Source organism: Medicago truncatula, chromosome 7 (genome assembly GCF_003473485.1).
Source record: "Medicago truncatula cultivar Jemalong A17 chromosome 7, MtrunA17r5.0-ANR, whole genome shotgun sequence".
NCBI classification, from domain to species: Eukaryota; Viridiplantae; Streptophyta; class Magnoliopsida; order Fabales; family Fabaceae; genus Medicago; species Medicago truncatula.
Genome location: NC_053048.1, coordinates 38,866,690 through 38,881,393, shown reverse-complemented (window position 1 = coordinate 38,881,393; position 14,704 = coordinate 38,866,690). Strand labels below are relative to the sequence as shown.

At 36.2% G+C, this 14,704-nt stretch overlaps 1 protein-coding gene across 2 annotated transcripts; it reads left to right on the top strand.

Annotated features, from left to right (window-relative positions):
• Positions 1-1,742: 1,742 nt before the first annotated feature.
• LOC11427059 (probable protein S-acyltransferase 7) lies at positions 1,743-7,777 on the top strand. Of its 2 annotated transcripts, XM_003624406.4 has the most exons (5): positions 1,743-2,137; positions 2,944-3,126; positions 6,058-6,354; positions 6,486-6,719; positions 6,814-7,777. In XM_003624406.4, exons 1-5 carry the CDS (start codon positions 2,051-2,053, stop codon positions 7,312-7,314), a joined length of 1,302 nt encoding a protein of 433 aa, XP_003624454.1. In that variant the 5' UTR covers positions 1,743-2,050; the 3' UTR covers positions 7,315-7,777. The 2 variants fall into 2 exon arrangements, with proteins under 2 accessions (XP_003624454.1, XP_039683432.1); XM_039827498.1 differs by lacking the exons at positions 1,743-2,137; positions 2,944-3,126 and adding an exon at positions 5,827-5,845.
• The last annotated feature ends 6,927 nt before the right edge of the window (positions 7,778-14,704 follow it).

Genomic DNA, 14,704 nt, shown 5'->3' with positions numbered 1-14,704 from the left:
TAGTTTCCTTAACATGTGCAATATTGCACATGTTAGATAAACCCTTTTTTCAAAAGGGTCCTATAATTAGGGACGGAGGTAGTAAGTTTTTATAGAAATTGATGAATTCGATTTATTGGAAATTGAATTATTTAATTTTTGCTATAAACATTTTCTTAATTAATTACAGATCTTTAAAAAATGTTTGTAGGACATCCGTTAACAACAAATGTTTTTGGGGAAGAAAATTTTAAATTGGAAATAACATTTTTTGCATTTTCAAAAAGTTGACTTGTTAACTACACTACTTTTAAAGACTAAATTTCTAAATTTATTTTCTTAGCGATTGTTTTAAGGACATTCATTTGCATTTCCTAAAATTGAATAGTAGTTGAATGGAAGGATAATTCTGTTTATTTTTTTCCTTTTTATGTTGATCTTCTTCTTAGCTAGTCATGCCTATTCAATCATGCTTCTTTTCTTTCTGTTCTAAAAATGGCAAAATAAAAAACGCCTATAAGTCACCTAAATGAAATTTCGTTTTCATTGGCATGGTATTGATAGAAAATGATACTACTAGATCATTGAGAACAGTGATGAGGGACAGGTTAGTTAAACGATGGCGATCTAACTCAGTTGGAGTATAAAGTAGAAAGAGCCACACAATGTTCATCTCAAATCTTTGACAAAGATCTGCATAAGAGTCCTTACTTACATTGATCGTATCTCACTCTCGGTTTTATAACTTGAGAAATGTTGACAACACACATTTCATTCAATACATCTACGACGAAACCTAAATATTGTTAAGTTTAAATTCAACATTTTAAAAAGTTTTATATAGCATATTAATCTATTTAAAGATTTAAATCATATTAAGAGATTTAAATAATTAATCCGACATATATATATATATTATTATTCGACATGCATACTATCAATTCTTAAATGAATTTTTCGCATACACATCACTCATTTATAATTTTTTAATTAAAATGCTTGTTAAGAACTTAATTACTCAAACTCTCTAAAAAATCCATAAAATAGTTCTCATTACCAACTTTACATCACTGCTTTTCAATTGTGTGATTGTTGTATAAACTTTATCTCTTTTCTCTTTTCTAAACTTTAGCCGTCACCATTTTTTCTGGTCTATCAAAGATGGGTAATTTTATAGTCAATTTTGATTCAAAATCATACCTCCATATTGTTTTTCTTTCTTTTAGTTGGATAAGTGATTTCCACATATTTTCGCTTTCGTTGTTTTTGCGATTTCATCGTCTCAGCGCGATATTATTTGTTTTGATTTTCCATCTTTGCGTGATGTGTTTTTGATTTTTCGTCTTAGTGCGTTGTTTATTTTACTCACGTTGAAAAATTAGTTTTGATCAAGTGCAAATTCAATAAATGATTTTAATGCCGTCAACATTCCAAATTCAAAGACATAAATATAGTCATGGTTATAAGTCTATCTACTTTGTCTTTTTGATGCTCTTAATATATGAAATTGCGTTTGTTCGAAGATTATCATTATTCTTTTTAAAAACTTTAAATTTGTATTATACCAATGTATTTTAAATCAATTTGAAGAAATGTTTTTATTTTTGTAAAACAAATTAAAATGTACAAATTGCACAAAATAAAACACCAAAAAAAAAAACTATTGTGATGTGAAGTAAATCCCTTGCAAATTGCAATTGCCTTTTCCACACAAACAAAAGTACAAAACCAGCTCTCTCACACACACACACACACACACACAGCCCAATCACTAGTCACCACAAAGAGAGAAAAAAAAGGAAAAAGAAAACTCTTTAGATTATATAGTCACATTACTACATTATTATTACTGCAGTAGCACCTTCTGTTCTGTCCCGACCAACCCCTCATGCGTTGTCGTCTCACCGGCGCAACCCATCAACTTCGCCGGAAACTTTGCTCAAAAGGGTCACCCAATTCACTCATGGCTCTCAATTCTCAACCTTAAGTTTTCACCTTTATTTTCACCTTTTTGAGCTATTTTGGGTGCTGAATCTTTGAAATTTTCGAGGGTTGTTCAACTCTGAGCGGTATGTACGTGGTGCCTCCGCCGCAACGATCTGATCCAGGTTCAGGATCCGATGGTTTGCGGGTTTATCAAGCATGGAAAGGAAGCAATGTTAGTACCACTCATTCTGGATTTCGTTTTCTTTTTGTTGTTATTTGATTCACCCTTTTTTACTTTTATTAATTGCTTATTCAATTCGTTATTGGTTTGTCATAGTTCGAAAATTTTCACATTTTTTTGTTGCAATTATTTGATATGCTTTTTAATTTTAAGTAGCCTTTCTTTTGTTGAACTTGTGTGTGTAACTGTAAGAGAGATTATTTTTACTTTATACCAGTATTGTGCTATGAAGCACAAACACTGACACACTAACGCGCAATGATCAAAATTTGAGAAAAATGACATAATTCAATGTAAATACATGTCTGGTGTCGGTGTCGGTGTCAAACTCACACGAGTCTGACACCAGACAATTCAATCAGAAGTGTCGATGTTACATAGGTATTGTGTACATAACATATGTTAGGGGTGTTACCGTTTTGAAAGGAGTTTATGTATTGATTAAGAGAAATAATGTTTACAAAGAAATGGATGGATATTTGATATTTCTTAGCCAAGGAATTGATTTATTATGATTCATATATTTGAAGGTGCTTTTCTGTTTTGTTGTGTTGCTTTTAACTCGTACTGAAATAGTTTGAAAGCTATACTTGCTTTGGAGTTTGGACATGATGGGAAAGGATCAAAGTTTTGTACAGTTTTTTGAAACTGTAGAGAATCTTCAGTATTAAAAAAACACTTCTTTACTCACTGTTATGTCTTTATCTGCCATCTCAGTTATGTTTTGGATTATAGGTGATTCTGATCTATCATAAATATGGAGATTCTTATTTGTTGCTTTCATCTTTTTCTTGCAGAAATTTTTTCTTCAGGGAAGGTTCATATTTGGACCAGATGTGAGATCATTGGGGCTTACAATTTTACTCATTGTTGCTCCTGTCGCAGTTTTCTGTGTCTTTGTTGCCAGAAAACTATTGAATGATTTTTCTGACCATTGGGGGATACCCATAATGGCTGTTGCAGTTATTTTCACAATTTATGTGAGTCTTTTACCTTTATATGCTACAAGTTTTTTTTTTTTTTTTTTTTTTGGTTTACTGCATTGATAATCCACGGTGATTAGAAGAATGAGAAGCATTGCTTTCAACCTCACGAAACAGATGATATGTTAGTATTGAGCTAATCTGTTAACATGTTCATTTTGGTATAATTACAAAAACAAAACTAGCTGTAGCTATTGCAAACTAATATGCTATACACACAGCAAACACAATTGTACAATCCTAAGCATAAGTAGTAAGTGGATTCCATGGTCATCTTATGCCATAGCACGGGTTCTTGTCCTTGTCCGTTTTTATATGAAAGGGTGATAATTTGTTCAGGAAAGGGATAATGAACATCCTCTGCTCTGTGGCTATTATGAGTGGAGCCCTCTAGAAAAATTCCATGGAACAACAATGTGAAGCCATGGGAACAATTTATCCATAGAAAGTCTACAATAGATGTTTCCCCTAAAATATCCGAATACCGAATATTCAGTTTTAATCAGAAACTTTAAATGATAACATTTTATAGTAGCATGCTGCCATAAAAAAAAAACACTTCTTGCCAAAGCCTATGAAGATAAAATGCTCCAAGCAATGGGCATTGACTGAAGAACCGCCACCAAATACACCAAAAGGCCTACTCAATATGTAATGGCCTGAGTATTGCAATCTATATGTAGGATGTTAATTTATGAGGCAGTTTTGAATTTCCAAAGTGTCCTTTTCTACTTCTAAAGGTGAAATGTCAACATCTAGCTTTTGGTTGAAGCACCGGTTACAAAAACCTTATAATTGCTAAGATGAAGTTGCATAGATTATGTGTAATTTATTCTTTTCATTTGGTTAATGACTTTTTTGATATTTATAAACGGATATTTACATCCTTGCAACAGAAAATTTTGCAAGCTCCAGTGACATGGGGAAACTAGAACATAAGTGCATGCCTGGTTTGGTACATTCTTCCATTTGAGCTTGAGCGTGTGTCTTGATGGACAAGTCAAGATATGACTCTGATAGGAATCAACTGATATGACTATAGAAAATAGGGAAAATTCTCAGATTACAGTGGAATTCCCAAAGTGTTATAGAGACTCTGAAATCTCCATGGAATTCCCAGTGTTAGAGACTCTGAACTCTCCTAATGCCTTAATGGTCCTCAAGTCTCTACAATTGAATAATATCCCGCACTCTAAATCTGTCATCTCATTTATAGGCAACATGCCTGCCTTATTTCCCTTATCCCAACTGACTCCCAAATTAACCCATAAGTAATCAACTAACAAAGGTTATCTTTTTCAAAAAAAAAAAACTAAGGTTATCTATCAATAGTCTCCCCCTAAACATTCACCTTGAACCACACTTTATAGTTCAAATGATTTGATGTCAATCCAGCTGTTGTGGACCATTCATCCAGATTTAAAGTTAAGCTCCTCTAATTTTTTTGGGCTTGTGACCATTTTGCCATCATATGTGTCTGATTCACTAGGGTCTAAGACCCTGTTCCAAATTCAGCACACTGCTCTTTACCATGTTTCCTGAGAGTGACACCACAACCCACTGTCCATGCATCTCAGTCATGAGACTTCCCATGGTCATTGTACCATGTGCAGGGTTTGTTGGTGGAAGCTTGCCTACCATAGTGTGATGCCACTCAAAGATTTTGCGATTGTAAAACTACAAACCTCCTTGATTCACCCACCCACAAAACCGCGGCTAACGTGTTGTGAGTGCCACAGCCAGATGGCTCCAGCAGGGGACTCTCTGCTGCTACGTTCAAAATCCATAGCTCCATTTCTGTTGAAGACCTCTTCCCTGCCAAGAACGTCCTTGCATTCGGTAGCTCAGGTACCCACCAAGACTGTTGCGGTTCTCTCAATTTGTGATCCCCCTTCGCTTCTCCCTTGAGATTCACACTTCTTGCCATGTTCTTGTGTCCTTCCTGGATAATTTGACAGTCTCAAACGTTCCACCATTATCCAGAAATATGTCCTTGCGAATTCTGTTGGACGTTCTGTCTGGTCTCTTCTCATTCCCTACAATCAGCCAACAAGATTCCATTTTCTTGACCTCATCTTTGGTTGTTCTAATTGTTTACCTTCTTGTTTAATCCTTCTAACCTTGATTCAGAATACTTTATGTCCAATATGTTAAACAGCCTTGATCTTATGGTCACAGACCATACTTTCAGCCATATCTTCTGTATAACTGGATTGTATTTGTTTTTAGAAATAGCATAACAGTTTTTTTTGCAACTCTAAGTGTTTATACTTAACTCATGTGTCTGGAAAATTATAAAATCACAGGGTTTAGGGGGTTAAATTGAGCAAATAATAGAAGATATGTTATGCAAAGTGATAATACTTTAAATTAATAATGACATTGGCTTCGATGATATTCACTCTACCTAATGCAAAGTGATATGTTATGCTACAATTGGGTTATGTTATTTTTATCTCTGTTTTCAGTTTAAAATTGTACATGTAAAGAATTTATTTTGAAAGGTTAATTTTGGTGTTTCATGCTAATTCTTTATTTTGGTGTTTGGCTTACTAGTTGGCAAAATGAAGTTCCATTTCCAGTTATTAATTTTTTATTCCTTAATTACCGGTGAAGGGAAGCTTTGGCACAAAAGTTGAAATTGCTGCCGCGTAACCTATGTTTGTCTAGGAGGTCATAGGTCCAAGTTTTGGAATCAGCCTCTTGCAAATGCAAGGTATGGCTGCTTACAATGGATCTGACCCTTCCCTAGACCCTGCCTAGACGAGAGCTTTACAGCACCAGTTTGCTCTTCTTTATTGTGTAATTAGTGGTGATGACCCTATCATGAAAAGGCGGGGGCATTATTTCACCATTTTCCATTGCTATGCAGTATGCACACTATAAGATATTCCTTCCACACAAATGCTGATGCTAACATCTTTTCAGGACTTGGTTCTTCTTTTGTTAACATCTGGTCGAGATCCTGGTATAATACCACGCAACGCACACCCTCCTGAACCAGAAGGTTTCGATAATAATGCAGATGTTGGTGCCGGTCAGACTCCTCAATTGCGGTTGCCACGGATTAAGGAGGTTGAGGTCAATGGTGTTGTTGTCAAGGTCAAGTACTGTGATACTTGCATGCTTTACAGGCCTCCTCGATGCTCACACTGCTCAATCTGTAATAACTGTGTAGAACGGTTTGATCATCACTGTCCATGGGTTGGCCAGTGTATTGGGCTGGTAAGTTGGATCTTTTGCAAATTTTCTCTTTTTAATGAATTCTTCATAATTTTTTCTTCTGATTACTTTTCAGTTCAAGACACTCTTGATTATTTGATATGTATGCTAATGCTTGGACAATTGTTATGCAGCGTAACTATCGCTTCTTCTTCATGTTCGTCTTCACAACTACGCTACTTTGTGTATATGTTTTTGCATTTTGCTGGATCTATATTAGAAAAATTATGGATGCAGAGGAAACAAATATTTGGAAGGCAATGATCAAAACCCCAGCCTCCATAGTTTTAATAATTTACACCTTCATATCAATGTGGTTTGTTGGTGGCCTTACTGCTTTCCATTTATATCTGATTAGTACAAATCAGGTAAGATTTTTTTTAATCCACATGCTTTAAATTTTAATCTAGCTTTTCAAATATATCTACAAATTACTTGATGTATGTTCTGTTGTTCTGGCAGACTACTTATGAGAACTTCAGATACCGATATGACCGACGAGCAAACCCATATAACAAAGGAGTGTTGAATAATTTCAAAGAGATATTCTGCATCAGCATAGCCCCCTCAAAGAACAAATTCAGGGCAATGGTGCCAAATGAACCGGCATTACCAGCTCGATCAGTGAGTGGAGGATATATGAACCAAAGTTTGGGAAAATCTGGAGACGACATAGAAATGGGAAGGAAAGCAGTATGGGAGATGAATGCCGGAATGGATGAGTCGGATAGTCAATTAAACAATGATCGTGCAACTATAAAAGATGGCGAGTTATCTTCTGAAATTAGGACGACCGTAGATGAAGCAGTTGACCGTGTTGGAGTTCATCCTAGGCGATCTAGCTGGGGAAGAAAAAGTGGAAGCTGGGAAATGTCTCCTGAAGTGTTAGCCTTGGCAGCCAGGGTTGGGGAGCAAAATCGTGCCGGTGAAGGTAACAGTAGTAGTACGCGAGATCAGTCTTAAGCAGCCGTTGCAGCAAATTGCCTGGCCAAAAGGGACATGAAGATTTGATTTTATGGTAAAAAAAAAAAAAAAAAGTTTACGATTTTCATGTGGTAACTATACAACAAATGTATTGTATGTGCAAAATGGAGGGCTGTAGGTAAATGCAGTGTGTTTGTATTGTAAGTGTTGTTTTAGCCTTTTCTGCTTGTCAGAAGGAATTGTTTGGAGTGCTGTGAGTGGGAGCTTTGTCTTGCTTTGCTTGTTGTTGTTGTTGTTGTATTTATGCTTACCAATCAATTAGCCTTTGCTTCTTGGGAAGTTGCTGCTGCTGGATGCCATTGGCAAGGAGTATTATTGAGAGTCCATCATGGGTGAACTTTGTCAAATGAAATTATTGCCAACTTATATCTGGTGCTTGAATTGTTGAAATGTAGTTGGTGTGTTGGATAATAAACCTTTCAAGAACTTTGATGCCTCGCTATCTTTTCTTTTGTTCCTCTACCACATTAGCATTGTTGATATTCAAGAAGGTTGTGTCCACCCTGTAGTAATGACACAGCCAATGGATTTAGATTTTAGGGTTCATTAAATAAATATAATAGGTCACTTTAAAAAAAATGTTTTTGTTAAAAAAGATGAAGTAGATAAAATAGTCACAAGGAAGGGGGGGTTTGAATTGTGACTCTTTAAAAATTATCCTGAAACTTAAAAATGATTCTCAAGTTGTTTACTTGGAATTATGTTAACTTTCTGACTTCAGAATGTTCTGAAGTTCATAAACAAAATTGCTTAATAAAGTATAAGTGTAAGTGTGTGTTGTGTATACTGTAAATAAAAGAGTATAGAGAAGAAAGAAAGAACACACAAAGAGTTATAGTGGTTCACCCAATGTGGGCTAGTCCACTCCCCACAATCCTGTGAGAGTTTCCACTAAGATGCTTGAGATAACCTCTCAAGTCCTGCACCTTACAATCTTGTTCACCTGAACAATTACACTCCTGTATTCTCTAAGCCTCAGCAGGCTTGCACCTTCTTGCTAAGTTAACCACTTAGATTTTACAACCTTTGCTCAACCTAACACTTTAGGACCTCTAAAAGCTAGATGAGACTTTGTTACAATTTGTATGGAAGTTGGGTGTTTGTAAAACAAACAATGAAAGAAGAAGAAGAGGTTATCCTACAGATAACAAGAGTATTGATTTGCACTAAGTTGATGAAAGACTTAGAGATTGATCAATTTCAGTTTGCAAAAGCTTCAAACAAAATCAGAGTTGTTTTCTTGTATGCTTTGCAATGGTGCAAGTTTTGCTAAGGCCAAGCCCTCTATTTATAGAGTCCTTGGGCTCATATAGCCGTTGTAGGGTGTCCAATGATGTTATGCCATGTGTCCTGGGTCCCACAAGCTTTAACTTGAAATTCTGGGCAAACATTCTGATCTCTGATGAACATCAGAATGTTGTTGTGTTCATGATGATCTTCATCTGGGTTCATCACGTTCTTCATCTGGGTTCATCATGTATGAATGAACACATGAAGTTCTGGGCTATGCATATGCTTTTCATATGAATTTCTGGACAATAACCAATGTATGGACTTTTCTTCATACATCAGAATGTTCCTTTCCCAGATTTTGTCTTGGAACCGGTGCAGGAGGATTTAGTGGGATTCTGCATCTTCATGCCCATGCTTTGAGAGATTGTGTTGTCCTTGTTCAGTACCAACTCTCAGACGTGTCTATCTCTTGTTGAAGATGACAGATTTGCTTTGCTTTTGCTTTTTGCTTTTCACCTACTGTACTGTTCATAAAGTAAGCATGAGCTGAGCTTGAACATTCTGATCATCAGAATGTTCCATCTGTTTCACTTAGGATGATTTGTAAGACTATCATTTGATGCAATCAAATCCTAATAGTGAAACAATAATGAAGAGCAGTGATAATAACATCTAGGATGATATTCCTTTGTGAAATATTCCTAGTACATCAATGTTCATAGTCTTAAATGAACATTGAATGCCTTCTTTGACATAACCCTTGTATATGCCTTTATTGCTTGATTGATCCATGCAAATGTACTCTTCTGGACGTATACCCATGTCACATGTGCCTTGCATGACCTTTGATCAAAGTTCTTGAGACTCTTGGCTTGTTTAAGAACAACCTTCTGATCTCTGCTTGAACATTCTGATCTTCAAGCAACGTTGTGATCTAACTTTCTGACCTCAGTGTTAGATCATGAAATCAAATGTCCTTTGATTTCTTGATTCTTGGTATGATTTAAACCTTGTTTCTGTCTTAGTAAAACACTCAAGAGCACAAGTTAAATACCAAGGAATTAATCAAAGTCCATTAATTCTTTAATCATATTGGTTTATTATCTTTAAAATTAATTAGGGATTTTGCCTCAACAATCTCCCCCGTTTTGAAGATGATAAACTTATGATTTAGGATTAAGGATTTTGATTATATATATGAAAAATAACAGAGCTTAAAAGTTTATTTTAATGCTCCCCCTCATTTTTATAATCCATTATGCAGAGTTTTTAAGAACTTTAAAAAGCTCCCCCTCAATTGCATAATAAAAAATGCAAGATTGAACCAAATTCAATATTCATTCATTTGATATAACATGAAGTACATTACATGAAAAGATGGTTCAAAAACAAAAAAAATCAAAGTGCATGTGATCAAGAAAAGCAAAAGATGGAATTTATAAATTCCAATATCAATTGATCACCTAGACCTACTTAGGGCCTATAACTAAAAAAAACTTAAAGACTTTGAATCCTAAAGCTTCTCCCCCTTTTGTCATCTGCAAAAAGGATAGGGAGGATTTCTGAAAAGATTCATGGAGTGGAGTCTCCAGAATCAGAAGAGGGTTCTGCTTCAAAGATGGAGGGGTCATCAAATACTGGAGGTGGAATGGCCAAACCAGGAGCATGGACTTTGACAGTCCAGTCAGCCAGCACACAAGCAATTTTGTGGGTCTTGGTGGAGACTCTAAGTGCCCTTGAGGCTATCTTCTCTGCTCTTGAAGGCTTAGCAGGTTCAGCAGGACCAGAGGCTTCAGCTTGCTCTCTGTTTGCAGACACAAAGGTGTTGAGAGAGTCAAATAAAGCAGCCATGTTTGGAAGTTTGCTTCTTGTGGTGGTCTTCATTTGTGGTGGTGGTGGAGTGGATGAAGGAATGAAAGGTGGAGTAGGAAGGTCAGAGACCAAGAAGTTGGTAGCACCTGTAACAGAATCCATGGTGGAGGATGATGGGTTAACATTCTGACCATTTTGGGCCATGAGCTGTACCTCCTCAGAGGGCAGAGATCCTGATGCCAAAGGCATGGGATCAACTGACAACTGGCTATCTGGAGGAAGTTCATTTGAGGCATGCTGATCATCAAGCTCTTGATTGTCTTGATCAGCCATGACATGAATATCTTCATCATTCTGGGCTTTAGTTACTGCAACATTCTGACGGGCAGAAGTTTCAACCTTCTGAACATTCTGAACAGCAGGAATTTCAACATTCTGACCTTCTTGAGCTTGCTGAGTTGTTTCTTGTCCATCTTGAAACACTTCACTATTGAAGTCAGTGTTGATATCTTCAATATTGAGATCAAATCCAGTTGAGAACTCCACATCTTGAGCTTCTTCTTCAATGTTCATATTTGAAGCTAAGAGCTCAGCCACTTCCTGAGTTTCTCCATCAACATTCTGAGTACCAAACTCAGTATTTTCTTCAACTCTTTGATCATCAGGATTGGAAGCAGCATCTTGAGGGATTTCTTCACTTTCCTCAGCTTGATTGACTTTCTCAGCTTCTTTTTGAAGAGATGCATCATCAACCTTCTGAGCATCATCTTCTCCAATCAAGGTTTGAACTGCGAGCTTCCTTCTTCAACAATCTCCTTTGCAAGCTTGGAGACTTCAGAGAACAAATTTTCTGCTGGTGGAGAGGGAGTTTTGGTATCTGTAATCTCTTCAACCCTTCTTTTCTTCACAGCTTTCTGAACATTCTGATCAGAATTTCTTTTACCAGATCCAGAGGGTCCAGAAGTTTTGGAGGCTGGCATGTTGGATGAAGTAATATGGAGTTGACCTAAGGTCTTGGAAGAAAAGGTCATAAAATCCAGCTTGCGTTTCTCTCCTTCAAGGGACACTTTTGCCTTTTGAAAAATGGAAGTGAGATGCATTCCATAGGGTAGTCCAGCAGATGTTTGTTTTATGGCTAGGCATGAATCAATCATGTGTTGAATAATGATAAAACACAGATTTAACTTAATCTTTTTCATGAGATGGTAGATGAAACAAAGATCTATGTCAGAGACAAGTTCAAAAGATCCACATCTAGGTAAAAGACAATGCCTAATCATGTTGTGAAGAATTTTGGGAGTATCTTCCAGGTTTGTGGAGTTAAAGGTGTGATTTTCTTTGGTGTATTTAACTATGAGTTTGTTACGGTTAACTCTAGACTCATCAAACCAGAAGCTAGAGTATAGCTGATTACCTTCATTTGGAATTTTGAATGCTTCAGAGACAAATTCCTGAGTCATCTTGATCTTTACACCTTTGACTGATGAGATGAGAAACTTCTCATTTCCATTCTTCTTTTCCTGAACTGATAGGTTGGAGTAGAACTCTCTGACCAAGTCTTCATAGGTGTGTTCTTGAAGAGTTATGAAGTTGGTCCATCCTTGAGGTTCAGTGAACTCCTTCATATTCCATGCCTTGGTTTCCAGACTTTCAAGGTTGAAATACTTGGTTCTGCTCATAGGTCTGAGAGCAATTTTCTCAGCCCTAGATGCTCTTAAGACAGCAATGTCCTTACCTTTTCCATGCTTCTTGGATGAACCTTTTTCCTCCTCAGATTCATCTTCCCCCTCAGACATAGAAAAAGCTTCAGTCTCAATCTTCTTTCTGCTTTGATAAATCTTTTCTGCAGCTTTGGCCATCTCCTTTCCATTTCCACTTTTCTTTGAAGAAACTCTCTTTTCTTCATTTGGAGAGCTCTCTTCAGATTCACCATTTTCATCACTCTCTTCCTGAGATGATGAGCTTTCTTTGGAGGGAGAGGGAGTAGCAACCTTCTTTCCTTTCTTTGAAGATGCTCTCACTGATTTTATCAATTCAGAGAGAGTTTGCTCAGAGTCTTCTTCCTCCTCTTCCTCTGGGTCTTCCTCTGTTTCTTCCTCAGAATCTTCAGCAATACTTGAATCTTTCTTCTCTTCATCAGATACTAGATTCACGTGAGATACCTTTGGTTTCTTCAGAGGTTTCTTCATCCTTGTTGATCGTCTGGTAGGATTGGTTCTAGGTCTAATGGATTTAGAAGATCCAGGTTTTGAGGATTTTTGAGTTTTGGGTGCAGAAATGATTTTGTCCTTAAGAATGGTGCGTAAGGGAGTTTGATCAGAGGTTTGATCAGCAGCGGTGTTGGATGGTGGTGGTTGAAAATGTTCTTCAGAAAGTCTTGGGGTAGTTTTGGTTCTAGCCATTTTTTCAGAAAATGAAGAACAGAGCAGTTTGAATTTTTTGCGAGGAGAGAGATGAGAGGTTAGGAAATGAGATAGAAGTGAAATAATCAGAGTTGGTAACTGATTATATAGACAAAACGTGCAAGAGAAAAAGAATAGTAGTGATATGATGACAGTTAGCATTGGAAAGGATGAAAAACTGTCAAAAAGCAACGCCTAGGAGAGAGAAAGGAAAAAGTAGCCGTTTGGGAAGATGAATGGATTTTGGATGATTTGATGGTTAAGCCATTACATAGTGGTTAAACCTTAAACATGACTTCTTATAACCAAGCATTGAATGCTTAAGATTATGGAGGGATTTTTTGAATAAGTCAAAACAAGATCTCACGCATGAGATTGTTTGACCCAGAATTTGGGTTCTGAACAAAAAAAGTTTCAAGAACATCATGAATGGATAAACTCAGATGAACATACTTGTGACTGTTCTGATCGTATGAATATTGCAATGAACATTCTGACCTGATGAACGTTCTGAACTCAGGAACATTTTGAACTCAGGAACATTCTGATGAGAGTGAGATAAAGATGGATCTATCTGATTTGTATCAGATGACATCAAGGGGTTTAGTTTAAGGCCCTTAGTGATCAGTAATCAATCTTTATTGGGATTTTTCATGATTAACAATTTTTCTTTAAGAAAATTGAATCTATCCTCAACAAGGGGTTTTGTGAAAATGTCAGCCAATTGATTTTCAGTATCAACAAAGCTTAATGCAATATTCTTTTTCTGAACATGGTCTCTAATGAAATGATGTTTTATTTCAATATGTTTAGACCTAGAATGCTGAATAGGATTCTTAGAAAGATTAATTGCACTTGTATTGTCACAATAAATAGGAACACTTGTGTACCTTAGAGAGTAATCTTCCAGCTGATTTCTTACCCATAAAATTTGAGAGCAGCAGCTAGCTGCAGATACATACTCAGCTTCAGTTGTGGAGAGTGCAATAGTGTTTTGCTTTCTGCAAGACCATCCAATCAATGCTTGTCCTAAGAATTGACAGGATCCACTTGTGCTCTTCCTCTCAACTTTATCTCCAGCATAATCAGCATCACAATAGGCTACAAGATCAAAACTAGAACCTTTTCTATACCAAAGGCCAAGATCAGTAGTACCTACTAGATATCTAAAGATTCTTTTAACTGCAGTTAAGTGAGATTCTTTTGCACATGTTTGAAATCTAGCACATAATCCTACTGCAAACACTATATCAGGTCTGCTAGCAGTCAAATATAATAATGAACTTATCATGCCTCTATATTCTTTTTCAGAAATAGATTTTCCACTCTCATCCTTATCTAAACTTGAAGATGGATGCATAGGGGTGCTCATGATTTTTGCCTCATTCATTTTATATTTCTTAAGAATGTCTTTGACATACTTTTCTTGACTTATGAAAATTCCATTTGAATGTTGTTTGATTTGTAAACCAAGGAAAAAACCAAGTTCACCCATCATGCTCATCTCAAATTCACTTTGCATAAGGTTGGAAAATTCTTCACACATTTTTATTTTAGTAGCACCAAAAATGATGTCATCCACATATACTTGAACAATAAGCAAGTCAGTATTATGTGTTTTTCTAAAAAGTGTGGTATCAATTTTTCCTCTTGAAAAACCATTTTCAATTAAAAATGTACTAAGTCTGTCATACCAAGCTCTAGGAGCTTGTTTAAGACCATAAAGAGCTTTTGTTAATTTGAAAACATGATTTGGTTTTTCTTTGTTTATGAATCCAGGTGGTTGACTTACATAAACTTCTTCATTTAGAAAACCATTTAAAAATGCACTTTTCACATCCATTTGAAAAAGTTTAATACTTTTATGTGCAGCATAAGCAAGAAGAATTCTGATGGCTTCTAACCTTGCAACTGGTGCAAAG

Coding starts and splice junctions, on each gene's coding strand:
- LOC11427059 (XM_003624406.4), top strand. CDS start 2,051: ATGTACGTGGTGCCTCCGCCGCAACGATCTGATCCAGGTTCAGGATCC. Junction 3,127..6,057: donor CAGTTATTTTCACAATTTAT/GTGAGTCTTTTA, acceptor ACATCTTTTCAG/GACTTGGTTCTTCTTTTGTT. Junction 6,355..6,485: donor TTGGCCAGTGTATTGGGCTG/GTAAGTTGGATC, acceptor ATTGTTATGCAG/CGTAACTATCGCTTCTTCTT.